Raw genomic sequence first — 14,576 nt, forward strand, 5'->3', positions numbered from 1 at the left:
GGCCTGGGAGCTTGAGGGTTCTGCGCAGTATCTTGGCTGTGCCAAGGACTGCACTTTCCTGGACTGAGATGTCTGATGTTGTTCCTGGGATCTGTTGTAGCCACTGCTCCAGTTTGGGGGTTACTGCCCCGAGGGCCCCGATGACCACAGGCACCACTGTGGTCTTCACCTTCCAGGCCCTCTCCAGTTCTTCCCTGAGGCCCTGGTATTTCTCCAGTTTCTCGTGCTCCTTTTCCTGATGTTGCAATCACTTGGTATTGCTACATCTACCACAACGGCTTTCCTCTGATGTTTATCCACTATGACAATGTCTGGTTGGTTCGCCATTACCATTTTGTCTGTCTGGATCTGGAAGTCCCACAGGATCTTAGCTCTGGCGTTCTCCACCACCTTTGGGGTGTTTCCCACTTTGATCTCGGGGTTTCCAGTCCATATTCTGCACAGATGTTTCTGTACACTATGCCTGCCACTTGGTTATGTTGTTCCATGTACGCTTTCCCTGCCAGTATCTTGCACCTTGCTGTTATGTGCTGGACTGTCTCAGGGGCCTCCTTGCACAACCTACACCTTGGGTCTTGTCTGGTGTGGTAGATCTGGGCCTCTATTGCTCTGGTGTTTAGGGCCTGTTCCTGGGCGGCCAGGATGAGGGCCTCTGTGCTGTCCTTGAGTCCAGCTTTTTCCAGCCATTGGTAGGATTTACTGATATCAGCCACTTGGGTTATTTGCTGGTGGTACATCCCATGTAGGGCTTGTCCTCCCATGATGGTATCTCTGGCACCTCAACCTCCGTTCCCTGTTGTCTGAGACATTCACTGAGCACATTGTCTGTTGAGGCTTTGTCCCTGATGTATTTATGGATCTTAGTTGTTTCGTCCTGGACAGTGGTTCTCACACTCACTAGTCCTCTGCCTCCTTCCTTGCGGCTCGTGTACGGTCTCAGGGTGCTGGATTTGGGGTGGAACCCTCCATCATGGTTAGTAGCTTTCTAGTCTTAATATCTGTGGCTTTTATCTCCTCCTTTGCCAGCTAATTATTCCAGCAGGGTATCTGATTACTGGCAGGGCATAGCTGTTTATCGCACGGATTTTGTTCTTGCCATTGAGCTGGCTTCTCAGGACTTGCCTTATTCGTTGGAGGTATTTAGCTGTGGCTCCTTTCCTTGTGGCCTCATCGAGGTTGCCATTTGCTTGTGGTATACCTAGGTACTTGTAACTGTCCTCTATGTCTGCTATCGTTCCTTGTGGGAGTGAGACTCCTTCTGTGCGGATCACCTTCCCCCTCTTTGTGACCAGCCGACCACACTTCTCTAGTCCGAATGACATCCCAATGTCAGTGCTGTAGATCCTGGTGGTGTGGATCAGTGAGTCGATGTCTCGCTCACTCTTGGCGTACAGCTTGATGTCATCCATGTAGAGGAGGTGACTGATGTTGGCCCCATTTTTGAGTCGGTATCCGTAGCCAGTCTTGTTGATAATTTGGCTGAGGGGGTTCATGCCTATGCAGAACAGTAGCGGGGACAGAGCATCTCCTTGGTATATGCCACATTTGATGGACACTTGTGCAAGTGGTTTGCAGTTGGCTTCAAGGGTGGTTTTCCACAGCTTCATCGAGTTTGCAATGAAGGCTCTCAGAATCCTGTTGATGTTATACATCTCTAGGCATTCAATGATCCAAGTATGCGGCATTGAGTCATAGGCTTTCTTGTAATCGAATATATATATATATATATATATATATATATATATATATATATATGGAGTCTCACTCCCACAAGGAACAATAGCAGACATAGAGGACAGTTACAAGTACCTAGGTATACCACAAGCAAATGACAACCTCGATGAGGCCACAAGGAAAGGAGCCACAGCTAAATACCTCCAACGAATAAGGCAAGTCCTGAGAAGCCAGCTCAATGGCAAGAACAAAATCTGTGCGATAAACAGCTATGCCCTGCCAGTAATCAGATACCATGCTGGAATAATTAGCTGGGCAAAGGAGGAGATAAAAGCCACAGATATTAAGACTAGAAAGCTACTAACCATGCATGGAGGGTTCCATCCCAAATCCAGCACCCTGAGACCGTACACGAGCCGCAAGGACGGAGGCAGAGGACTAGTGAGTGTGAGAACCACTGTCCAGGACGAAACAACTAAGTTCCATAAATACATCAGGGACAAAGCCTCAACAGACAATGTGCTCAGTGAATGTCTCAGACAACAGGTAACGGAGGTTGAGGTACCAGAGATACCATCATGGGAGGACAAGCCCCTACATGGGATGTACCACCAGCAAATAACCCAAGTGGCTGATATCAGTAAATCCTATCAATGGCTGGAAAAAGCTGGAGTCAAGGACAGCACAGAGGCCCTCATCCTGGCCGCCCAGGAACAGGCCCTAAACACCAGAGCAATAGAGGCCCAGATCTACCACACCAGACAAGACCCAAGGTGTAGGTTGTGCAAGGAGGCCCCTGAGACAGTCCAGCACATCACAGCAGGGTGCAAGATACTGGCAGGGAAAGCGTACATGGAACGACATAACCAAGTGGCAGGCATAGTGTACAGAAACATCTGTGCAGAATATGGACTGGAAACCCCGAGATCAAAGTGGGAAACACCCCCAAAGGTGGTGGAGAACGCCAGAGCTAAGATCCTGTGGGACTTCCAGATCCAGACAGACAAAATGGTAATGGCGAACCAACCAGACATTGTCGTAGTGGATAAACAACAGAGGAAAGCCGTTGTGGTAGATGTAGCAATACCAAGTGATTGCAACATCAGGAAAAAGGAGCACGAGAAACTGGAGAAATACCAGGGCCTCAGGGAGGAACTGGAGAGGGCCTGGAAGGTGAAGACCACAGTGGTGCCTGTGGTCATCGGGGCCCTCGGGGCAGTAACCCCCAAACTGGAGCAGTGGCTACAACAGATCCCAGGAACAACATCAGACATCTCAGTCCAGAAATGTGCAGTCCTTGGCACAGCCAAGATACTGCAGAACCCTCAAGCTCCCAGGCCTCTGGTAGAGGACCCGAGCTCAGAGGATAAGAACCACCCGCGGTGGGTGAGAAGGAAATTTATATATATATACATATATTGAGAACCCTCGCTATAATGCGGTTCACCTTTTACGGCCTCGCTGCTTTGCGGATTATTTTTGTGCAGTTTTTTTTCACAGTGCATTGTACTCTGCATCCTGATTGGGTAAACAGTCCTCGAGCTTCTTCTTTTTGCCTAGAAGAAAAAAGAGCGATAACAACTACTGATAACCATGTTTTCTTTCGATAAAACCACCTGCACTACAGGCTTCAGAAGAAAAAGACACTAGAGAGCGGAGTCAGGCCGTAGCGTCGCAGTCAGAGGCACAGTGAAATATGCGGGTTACAATTTGTCCTACTGTACTTTGTATTGATGATTACAATGAATATTTTACTGTAGTTATTTATAAGAAAGTGTTATTTGTTTTAAAATCAATGCTTTGGCCTGAAAACAAGTTTGGTTATTTTCTTTAAATGTAGAGTATTTTATTATGCTGTATAATAATTGTCAAAAATATAAGTAACTACGTCATGGATTTTCCCTATCATGGGTTCTTTTCGGAACACAACCCCTGGGAAAAACAAGAATTCACTGTATACAAAAACCTGAGAAAGGTAGTGATGTGCTGCTAATGGGGCAAAAGATCTGAATTCCAGGGCGTAGGGGAAAGCACCACCCACATTTGGAGGCCTCTAGTCCTCGATGCCGCTGTCGCAGAATTGACTCTTGGGCCTGACAATATTTGCCGCATGTCTTCCCCCTTCTCCTTACCCTATTCCTGTCAGTCTTCCCTCATATAAGAGACTAGTGGAGGGGAGGGGAGAAAAAAAAAGATCTGGATTCCCCATTTAGAACTGTTCTACTCCTATGGGAATCAATTGAACTCGCTGGATCCTGAAGAAATTCCCCTGATACTCTCAAAGGACCAGGACCAACTCAGCTGAAGATTTGGCAGGTGATCTTTCCAGCTATTGTCCATCAGTCAGGCCCACAATGTAGCCTTCATTGTGAGGTGGAACCTCTCACAAAGACATTGGCCTGCGGATGGTAGGCAACCCCAAGGCTCACTGCCACTGCAGTCCACAACTCTGAAGTGAACTGTCGGAGGTCAAGTCCAATGGCACACCAAACCGGGACACCCAGGAGGAGATAAATGCCTGAACCACAACAACCAAAGTCCCTGGAAGCAACCCCACGTAATCCACATGCACATGTTCAGACTTCCGTTGCAGAACAGGAAAGTTCTCCAGTGGAGTCTTAGTGTGCCGCTGCACCTTGGCACACTGGCAAGCCAACCAGGAAGCCACTCATGTCCATATATCTTTAAGGAGTCCCAGCCACACAAACTTTGCCCCTACCAGTTTAACAGAAGCTTTAACGCCCAGGTGTGAAAGGGAATGAGCTGCATCAAAAACCCGCCGACACCAACTAGTAGGGCCAAAGGTTGAGGTTTGCCTGTTGAGACATCGCAAAGAAGGGTTGCACCACACTCATGAAAGGAGACGTCCTCTAAATGCAAACTGGGTTCAGCCGCTTTAAAGGCCAGAATATCCTGGTCGGTCAGTTGGTCTGTGGCCATCCATACATCCTACTTGTAGAAGTTTTGTTCCTTCAGTTTTATTTTGTTAAATATTATGATGAGCTTTATTTAATTTATTTTATACCTGGCTTTCATTAAGCTACTGTATTACTTACATAACCATTTTACAACCAGCCTGTTTTGGAATTAGTTTAATCAATCAATCAATCAAATCAAATTTTATTTGTATAGCACATTTCAGCAAGGCATTTCAAAGTGCTTTACATCATAAACACAAGAACACAAAATCATGCAACATATAATAGACAATACATTGTTACATATTACATTTCAAAAACAATTCTAAACAGGTGTGTTTTTAATTGCGATTTAAAAGTAGTCAGGGTTTCTGCTGTTTTACAGTTTTCTGGAAGTTTGTTCCAAATTTTTGGTGCATAGATGCTGAAAGCTGCTTCTCCTCTCTTGGTTCTGGTTCTGGGGATGCAAAAGCAGAACCAGAACCAGAACCTGAGAGTCTGGAAGGTGATACAACAGCAGGAGATCTTTGATGTATTGTGGTGCTAAACCGTTCAGTGATTTATAAACTAACAACAGTATTTTAAAATCTATTCTTTGAGCTACAGGGAGCCAGTGGAGGGACTTTAAAACTGCTGTTATGTCTCTATCTTCCTGGTTTTAGTGAGAACAGGAGCAGCAGCTTCTGGATCAGCTGCAGCTGGAGGATTGATTTGTTGGACAGGCCTGTGAAGACGCTGTTACAATAATCAATGCGACTAAAGATAAACGCATGGATGAGTTTCTCTAGATCTGGCTGAGACATTAGTCCTCTTTAGTCGTTACTTATTCTATAAATAAGAATTGATTGGCACCAACCACGTGAATCAGGACAAAAATACGTTGTTTTAGTGGGCTATTTTGTCCCTATACTTTAAAATATCTTAGTTTAACACCTTTTTTATTTTATCGTGCTAAATAGAGCATGTTGGTGCAGTGTTATGTGGGATAAATGCTGTGTATATCTTTGTAATATTGGTATATATATATATATATATATATATATATATATATATATATATATATATATATATCTTGCAAACACTTCATTCAAACACCTGTTTTTGAAATATTTATTAAAAGGTAGGATATTCTGATGAAGGAATTTAGTCAATCAATATATACCACTGTATTTCATGAAACATAGGAAATTCAAATAAAGGGAATAGGAGCAATAAAGTGTGATACCTAAGTATTTTGTCAAAGTTTGGTATTGTGATGAAACCATTAAGTACAGCAACACATGCTACCGCTATATTTTCCAAAGATCGATGAAGGGATTTGATGCATCAGAATGTGCTCTCCTGTAGGACATGCCGACTAAGGATTTTAAGCACAACTACCATCAACATCATTTGATGTATTTTTTTCACATACACACACATATATTCTAATATCAGGATTAGTGCATACATCTGCAATAGCTTTTCATTTTAAACGGGTAGGATATTCTGATGAAGTAAATGAAATTCTTGCGCATAACAAGCATAACTCCTAAGCTTCTATTTCAGTCTCATCACTCAATGAATGCTATCCAATGAGGATCTTTAATATTAACAGAACCTGTTATAATTTTTGGTTTGTAAACATGACGGTAGCAGTTTTAGACAGCTGGCACTGACAAGTAGACATAGCTATCTAGTTGTGTTATGGTAAGAAAATCTGACGAAGTAACAATGATGGAACAAAGGTGTTCAGTCATATCATCATATGCAGTCATAATAGCATACATGTGCTGTGCATTAAGAGGTCTGCAGCATTTCGAGGAGCAGTGAGTTCAGCATAAGCGACAAGATACAACAAAGCTAAGGCCAGTTATTCTAAATGATACCTACATGTATGTACATGCATTGTTGCAATTTCAAAATGTATTTAGAGCAGGGAGTAGAGCCGCAGTCGACTGTTTCTTAATGATGGTCTGATGGTCAATTGCTAAGTTGGGATGTCATACAGCTCTTCATAACAAAGTGTATGACAATCTAACTTCTCCATCATGATGTCATGTTGCTAATTAAATAAAAGCAAGTGGTAATGACAGCATATACTTGTCCAACAGATACAACCATCAGTTTGTGCTAAGCGTATGATGATCTGACAGCGTATGATCTGAATATATATATAATATTTGCACTTGAGTCAGCTGTTTGTAATCCTGAGTATGAGAAAGTTTTGTGTTTCACATAATAGCCTGATTTGTAATATCTTGTTCATAATTTTAATATATCAGCATTGAAAAATGTGTTTTTTGGTTGAAAATTACTTTTTGTGAGTAAATATTCAAAGTGCAGCAACAGCAACGTAGCTATTTTCACTTATGTAATGTAAAATAACTAAATCATTTGGGGAAATTGTTCTGGTTTTCTGGTATTATGCTGGGCAGTGAATGCTTTTCATTCATTTCCCAGCATTGTCAGATCATGATACATTTGGCACAAAAAGATTTGATATCTTCTTGTATATACATGTCACGTGATTCCGTACAATTATTACATTCGAAATGTTTAATTAAAAAAAATTATTTGAAGGTAACTCATTTGTCAGTGTTGCCTTCAAGGGGTGTGGGAAATTTCACTATCAAAGAGCCGCCTGAGGTTCGACAGCCGCAGGTTCGCCACCCCTGATATACTTTATTAATAGTTTTGTATTATACCTTCATTGTTTGTCTCTTTCCTGTTATTTGTAAATATAAAAATAGCAGTAAAGTAAGAAGAAGAGAAAAAACTTCCTGTGTGAGTGCTGAGGGGCCGGGAAGCAGCTCTGATTGGTTCATTCGGCTGCCATTCAGCTTCCGCTTCCAGACTGACCTACTAACACAGATCTGAGTCACTGGCCGCATTACGAACCGAACCGAGGTACCGAACCAAGGCACCGAGGAAGACGGTCACTGCTAGGAATTTCATCAGCCAATGGAAAGGTTCGCACATATCTTGAACTATGTGACAGGAACTAAGACCAAACTCATCGAAGTGGAAAAGGTAGACATCTTTTTGTTCGATGTGGGCTTTAAGTTCCAGCAGCACATACTGTATGTTAGCTAACGTTTCACTTTCCCTTGGAAAAAAAACTAAACAGCAGAGCTGAAGAAATTCCTCTTTAAGTAGAGAATGTCGAGAATTGAATGATTTCGTGACTTAATTTTTGAATCCATTGCGTTGCTGTGGATTCGTGTTTGTCCGGATCTTCTGCAGGGTCGTAACTTGATAATTGACTCAAATGGAAGGACGTTGTTACAGAACTCGGTGTGGCAGAAGTTAAAGGAATAACGATATAAATAAATCATGAGGAGTCAGACGGTGTTTCTGTTGGGATGAGGGATTTATGAGGGATTTTTAGGGATTTATGAGAGATTTATTAGGGATTTATGAGAGATTTATTAGGGATTTATTAGGCATTTCTGAGGGATTTTGTCGTGTTGTTACATTTAAGGGCGTCCGGGAGGCGCGTGATAAGAAACACATCCTGTTTTCAAACAACCGAGTCTTTCTGCTGCGTCTCATTAAATCAATGTGCCGCTTCTCCAGCAGCAAAACTAACAGGTTTTTATAGTTATAGACACTGAATCCAAACCGAATGACTACAAGACAAATCGCTGCCAGGAGGCCGAAGTGACGCTGGTTATTCTGTATGAATGAACCTGGAGCAAAAGGTCCCTGGGTGCCTGCGGCTAAAATTGCTGGAAGAAGATACAGCAGGAAACCTTCATCTGATACTTTCATTGAAACTCTGGCATAATTAAACTAATATTTCTACGTTATTGCCATATTAAGACAACGAGCCTCAGTTGAGTATTAATGTCCTTTAGGAAGCATAAAGAGCCACTGTGGCGCATTTCCTCCAATATTTTAGTAGGCGACAAAACGTGGAATATAACTGTTCTGGCATGAGGCGAGTTTCACAACAAGTTGGACAACATGTACTGAATCTATAGCATCACACAATTTTATAGAAGTTACAGATGAGACGTACAGTTGTAGCTTCACTGTACTGCCTATTGTCTTGTCTATTTTGTCCAAAATTCTCTAAACTGATCTGAAGTTCAGCAGTGATACAGACCTTGTAAAAATGTAATAAGGTTTTGCAACTAACTGTTTAATGCAAATACCAAAGTATATTGAAACATATTCAGATAACTGATAATATGGTTGGGTTTTTTGTTTGTTTGTTTTTTTCCAAATGAATTTTAAGGATGATGTCAAACTCTGATCTGTCAGTCCTCAATTTTAATTCTAAATTCACCTTTAACAAATCACCAGTTTCATGGTTAAAACAGGTCTTTTGAGCAAGATGCATTTTAATGTTCTTCTGTTTTTTAATTCCTGATGAACAGTTTCTGTCCTTTCTTTGGATTAAAATGATCAAACAAGAATCTTGTAACTCAAAGGCCACACAGTGATTTTAGTGACACATGTTTTTTAACATAAAGATATACTGACTCTGATACAATCATTCAAATTAGGTTGCAATACCGCCAAAACTTAAATGTGAATGCCATACAGACATAATTAATAAATTAGATGTCATGATGAGGCTTGTTTGATTAATCATACTTTTTCAAAATAACAACCTTTTCGCAGGTTTAGACATACTAAAAGATATAAAGATCCAAAGCATCAGTGGTCTAATATTTTTCACTTGGTGATGGAACATAAGAAAGGAACATTTCCTTCAGATTGTAATTTTTGGAATGAGTGCATATTTGCTCAATGCTTGCCTAGAGTTGAAAACAGTTACACAACTCAGTAATATTTTTGTGAAGAATTATCACATTAATATTGTTGCCTTTTATTATCTGATTTTATCATGTGCTAAAAAACATCAAGATTATATTATGTAGCAATCAAAATGCTTTTATAGAAATCAAAAAGCAGAATAATGAGGAATCTGAGAAAAGTGCTGTTTGGATATGTAAAATATGTATTTTCTGCATATAAATTTATAAATAGTTTGGCTTTGGTCAGTTCTGTCAAGATGGGTCAATATAACAAACTGGTGGTTGTATTCTTTTTCTCTCAGTCAGCCAGCATCACTTCTGGACCTGTTGTCATAGAAACCAATAAATGACAGCTCCACAGCGCAAAAGTTGCATTCAAGTGTATCAGGAATCAAGATTAAAAAACGCAATCATTTCCCAAACAAAAACAAATATATAACACCAAGACAAAACTTTCAGATTCTTACAGTTTTATGTTTTTGGATTTTTCAAGCATAATGTTAAGTTTACGATCATTAAATGATCACCTGATGTTAGCAGTAGTTGATTAGCTAATTTAATAACTTGTTCTGCTAATTATCCATCAGAAAATATATGTGGGTTGCCTTATTTTGTGTAAACTGAACCGAAATACATCAAACTGCAGCACAGGCACATATTAAGGTTGTCAAAGTCAAGCTATAGCATAACTAAGCTACTCCCTACATTATTTCTATATATTGTTTTTAATTACAACTTTTTACTGACCTGTGAGATGTTATTCCCATGGACCTCTTTGTCTTGCTGTCGTAGACAAATAGCAAAACGTTACGTCCCCTTTTCATATTGTTTGCTTGATTGTGTCATTTTCCTGATATTCTTGACTCAAAGCAAATAAATGGCCCGTGACGCACATAAATAAGTCAGGTGATGTTCAAATCCACTAATCACTGAGCGAACTTGTCATTTACGGTATGTTTTACAAAGGAATTTTAAAAAAATAGTCGTGCACTGGCTATTAATGCTTTGAACATAGTGAGCAGGTGCTGCCGAGTTACTATCTGCAAATAGAGGCGTCTGCCGTCAGCAGAAAGGAAAAAAGATGTAGAAAACATTGGTGGGGACTGTCTCTGTCTGACCAAAGTTGGTGGGGACACCTCCAAACCAGTCCTTCAGAAAATTAACCCTATGTAGGCCTAATTTAAACAGATGATTATAAAAACAGCAAATTTCTCAGTGTACAAATAATACTGATTTCTAGGTAGCACCAACATAAAATCAGTCATCTGTTCATTGTAATAACAAAGTCTGTTTCAAACTTGCAGGGCTCCTTGGATAGATAACATTGAGTAGGCAAAGGGCAGTGGGAAAAGACTATGTAAAATCAATTTGTTTGATAGTTGCATTATTATGGAGTCCCCAAAGGGACATGAAGGATTTTTTTCTTTTGCAAAAGGCTTGCATTACCTCGTTATAGGTTTTCTGTCCTCTCACTATATTATACTGATCAGTTCATGCGGCATAATGTAATACAATATAAGCCTTTATTACGGTGGCCATTGTACTTTCTGCTACTGTATAACATAAGGTTTTTGTAAGGTTTTTCCATGTATGTTAATATCTTGAGAAATATCTGAAGTTTCATATCTTTTTCTTTAGTATACAAATGCACCATAAACTTGTAATTGTTGTTGTCCGACCGGAGCCAGCATGTCAACAACTTAATCCTCATGATAAGTCCATCGTGGCGCAGGCCATTACAATCAATAGTAGCCACAGAAACACACACGCAAGAAGGAAACAAATGCACCCAGTATAACAGTTTCATTCTATTGGCCGAGAAGTTGCCAGGTGATTGTGACAAAAGGCATTTTCAAAAGTGAGCAGAGTCCAAGGAGAGACTAAGTGTGAGCGGGACTAGAAGTATTGAGTACATTCATTACAAGTTTTGAGAAGAAAGACATCAAGTCCTACTTTTAAAATAAAAATGCAAGCAAAAGTGTTTTGAGAACAAAAGACATGAAAGCCTGCATTCAGACTGGAAATGCAGGCTGAATGGATTATAGCAGAAAAATTTCCTCATATTAGCATATTGTGAGAAAAAAAAAACTTATTAGGAGGAAACGTAATACTTTTGTCCCCTAGGGGGCACCATAAGAATGTTATAATATTATTTTTTTCATCAAACGCATACATGGAGTGTTGCATGTTTGTAGCGTGTGTGTTGCTTAAATCTTCTGTGGCAACTATTTCGGGATGCCTATAAACACTTGCAACACGACAAAACAATATAAACAAACAAAATATTTCCCTAAAGCTCCTCCTTCAGTTTCCAGTTTAGCTTCTGCCCCAGATTAGTGGCAGCAGCAATTCGCAAACACCTGTGGCCTACAACAATGCTTCTATGAACAGTTGGAAACAGCATCATGCAGAAGCATTGTTGTGATGATGTTCTGAAGGGGGAGTGTTAAAATGGGTAGGAACTTATTAAAGACACAGAACCCAATTTCACTTGATTGTGTTGTAAAATGGCACTGATTTTCTGGAGAACATAAATTCACCTTTTTAAGTTATTGTTCCTACCATATGAAGACACTTCTTCCATCACACAAATAGATATACTTTACAAAATCTTTTTTTTTTGCTTCGTATTGGTAAATATTTTTTCAATTGTCTGTTCACAGATTTCTTCTATTCAAGTGGACTGATTCGGTGTTCCAGGACATCATTATGGTTCACATTTAATGCCTTTGAATATACTGACTGTTTCTGACATTAAGAATATGCAATCAGTCAAGCAAGACACTGACTCCAGTGAGTCATACAGTGGAGATGATGCCTTGGTGCTTGCTGTGGCTTTACACAGATCTAAAGGAAACCTTGTACCTCACAAAATGTCATCATTTCCTTTCAAGACTAAATCTATGTGTCGAAGAAAACGTGAGTTTATCCCAGAGGAAAAGAAAGACACCATTTACTGGGAGAGACGTCGCAAAAATAATGAAGCTGCCAAGCGCTCAAGAGAGAAGAGACGCTTTAATGACCTGGTCCTTGAAAACAAGCTGATGGCACTTGGAGAGGAAAATGCCTCCCTCAAAGCAGAGCTGCTATCGTTAAAAATGAAGTTTGGCTTAGTTAGCTCATCAGCATATACCCAAGAAGTTAAAAATGCATCTAATACTCCCATGGTAAACTCCCATGAAGAGCTGATATCTCCCACTGCTGTCCAGAGTTTACTCAAAAGAGATCTTGCACAGCTCAGCAAAAGCTGTGCACCAGCTATCAAACACTTACCTCTCATGCCTGAAACATGGGCCGCAAGTCAAGCAAGCTTTACTGTCTATAAGACACCAGATTTTAAACAAGAACCAGAAGAAAATTCCGCTTGGCAGGAAACTAGTACACCATATAAACTCTACAAAAATTGCAAGGTTAACCATTTGTCTGACATCTGCTCTCAAGCAGCATCATTCATGCAGACTGCCAGGTCATCCAGTAACTCGTCCAGGAACTCAGGTGAAATTTCTTTATGCAAAGCATCATATGGTGAGGATGAGCAGCAAGTCCCTAAAGGATCGGTGCCTTCTGTAGCTGACCAAAGAAGTGTTATTGTTTCTACTCACAAAGTGCCAGATGTCAGTTCTTCAGCTTTGCCACATAAACTACGAATCAAATCAAGAACCATCCAAATTAAAATGGAGCCAACTGATCCTGAATATGAGTCCTCTGGAAAGACAACTAATGCCAGCATTTTAGAAAGGGTGTGTCTGCAGCCCACCCAGAACTCCTCAGCATACATGCAGCCTTCCCACTGTCCTTTGCTGGTACAGGTGTCCAACATGCAAGGCTGGAGCTGTGGGTCTGAAAGCAGTGTTTCTACACAGTGGCTGCCAGAATAAACAAGTCCTAAGCTCAATACTTTTTCAAAACCATTGTAAATTCCTATGCACACTCATTTACTGAGGATATTTATCTGTAAGTGTTGGCACCATGTCAACAAAACTGACTTCTTTGAGAAAATGAACCACAACAGAGAACGATTCTGAAACAAAGTCAGCCAAAAGCATCAATGCATAAACTTTACCATGAAGAGATGCTGATGTTCATATCACAATGAATAAAAGCAATGTTCATATGATCTTGTACTTTGGATTTTAAGTAGTGCTTGTGGCATTGTTGACATTGATATGGAGTAAATTGAAAAAACAAAATGTCAATTTTTTCCCAGACTTGTGATTATTTGGGGGAAAACAGTTCATTAAAGTATGCTAAGAGACAATATCTGTTCAGGTTTGAGGGGTTTATTCAATACTACACTTAGAGTTCAATTATTTGCCATGTATTGTTCTTGTTTATTTGACAGAAACAAGAGCCTGACGTTCCTGCTACTCAACCGGTGCAAATCCAAAATGTACTTAGTTATTGACAGAACTAATAACTCCCAATAGCTATGTGTGTGTGACTGGCTATTGGCCAGCCACACTGCAGTGTGTGGCTGCACACAGCTCTTTCTCACTCCACACATGTGAAGGCATACAAACACAGAGATTGGGTAAACAAAATTACTGCAGATATAATGATCCATTGTGAAACTGAAAATGATGCTATTTGTTCTATGAAAGCATAGTTCTGTGACTACATAGTTAATATAGAACTCCCAACTCCAGGGATTAATTGAATCCTTAAATCTTCTGTGAGCTTCTGTGATTTGATATCTCTGATACAAGTAAAGGAACTATTACACATAAGTTCACAAAACCTCCCTTCAAAAAAAATAAAAATAAAAAATACTAATTCTTTACCAATTTAATTGATCAGTGATTTGTTGCCTTGCATAACGTTCCTGAATTTGATCCCAGATCATCATTAGTGAGCCTTTTTATTGAAGAGTAATTTGCTGTCGCTTGTCTTTTCACACCTGTAGCCATTGATGTTTGGCTTTGTCTTGAGAAAAGCTGCAAAAAGTCCTTGTGTTAGCTGCCAGCTTCTGTGTGTGCTGTTTCTCAGATCAGCCACTATAGACAGGAACAGACTTGCCAATACTTGTTTTAAGCTTAAAACCTCCAGTCAAGTGTGACTCAGCTGTTGTGAATTAAACACTGTAGCAACATACTCTCATAGATTATTTCAGGTATCTTGTCAAAAGGCTTGAACATTATCAAGTGTGTGTGCATGTATATTCTACAAATAGAGAACGACTTTCATAATATCTACTAACATATTGGTAGATATGACTGAGAAAAACTGAAGACTTTTT

At 40.1% G+C, this 14,576-nt stretch overlaps 1 protein-coding gene across 2 annotated transcripts; it reads left to right on the plus strand.

The window, feature by feature from the left end:
* Positions 1–7,442: 7,442 nt before the first annotated feature.
* nfil3 (nuclear factor, interleukin 3 regulated) lies at positions 7,443–14,129 on the plus strand. Of its 2 annotated transcripts, none has more exons than XM_055024849.1 (2): positions 7,443–7,604; positions 12,004–14,129. In XM_055024849.1, the coding sequence occupies exon 2, from the start codon at positions 12,064–12,066 to the stop codon at positions 13,216–13,218; it is 1,155 nt and encodes a 384-aa protein (XP_054880824.1). In that variant the 5' UTR covers positions 7,443–7,604; positions 12,004–12,063; the 3' UTR covers positions 13,219–14,129. The 2 variants fall into 2 exon arrangements, with proteins under 2 accessions (XP_054880824.1, XP_054880825.1); XM_055024850.1 differs by having other exon boundaries at positions 7,447–7,543.
* Positions 14,130–14,576: the final 447 nt, after the last annotated feature.

Source organism: Poeciliopsis prolifica, unplaced genomic scaffold (assembly GCF_027474105.1).
Source record: "Poeciliopsis prolifica strain line A6 unplaced genomic scaffold, Auburn_PproV2 SCAFFOLD131, whole genome shotgun sequence".
Classification (NCBI taxonomy): Eukaryota; Metazoa; Chordata; class Actinopteri; order Cyprinodontiformes; family Poeciliidae; genus Poeciliopsis; species Poeciliopsis prolifica.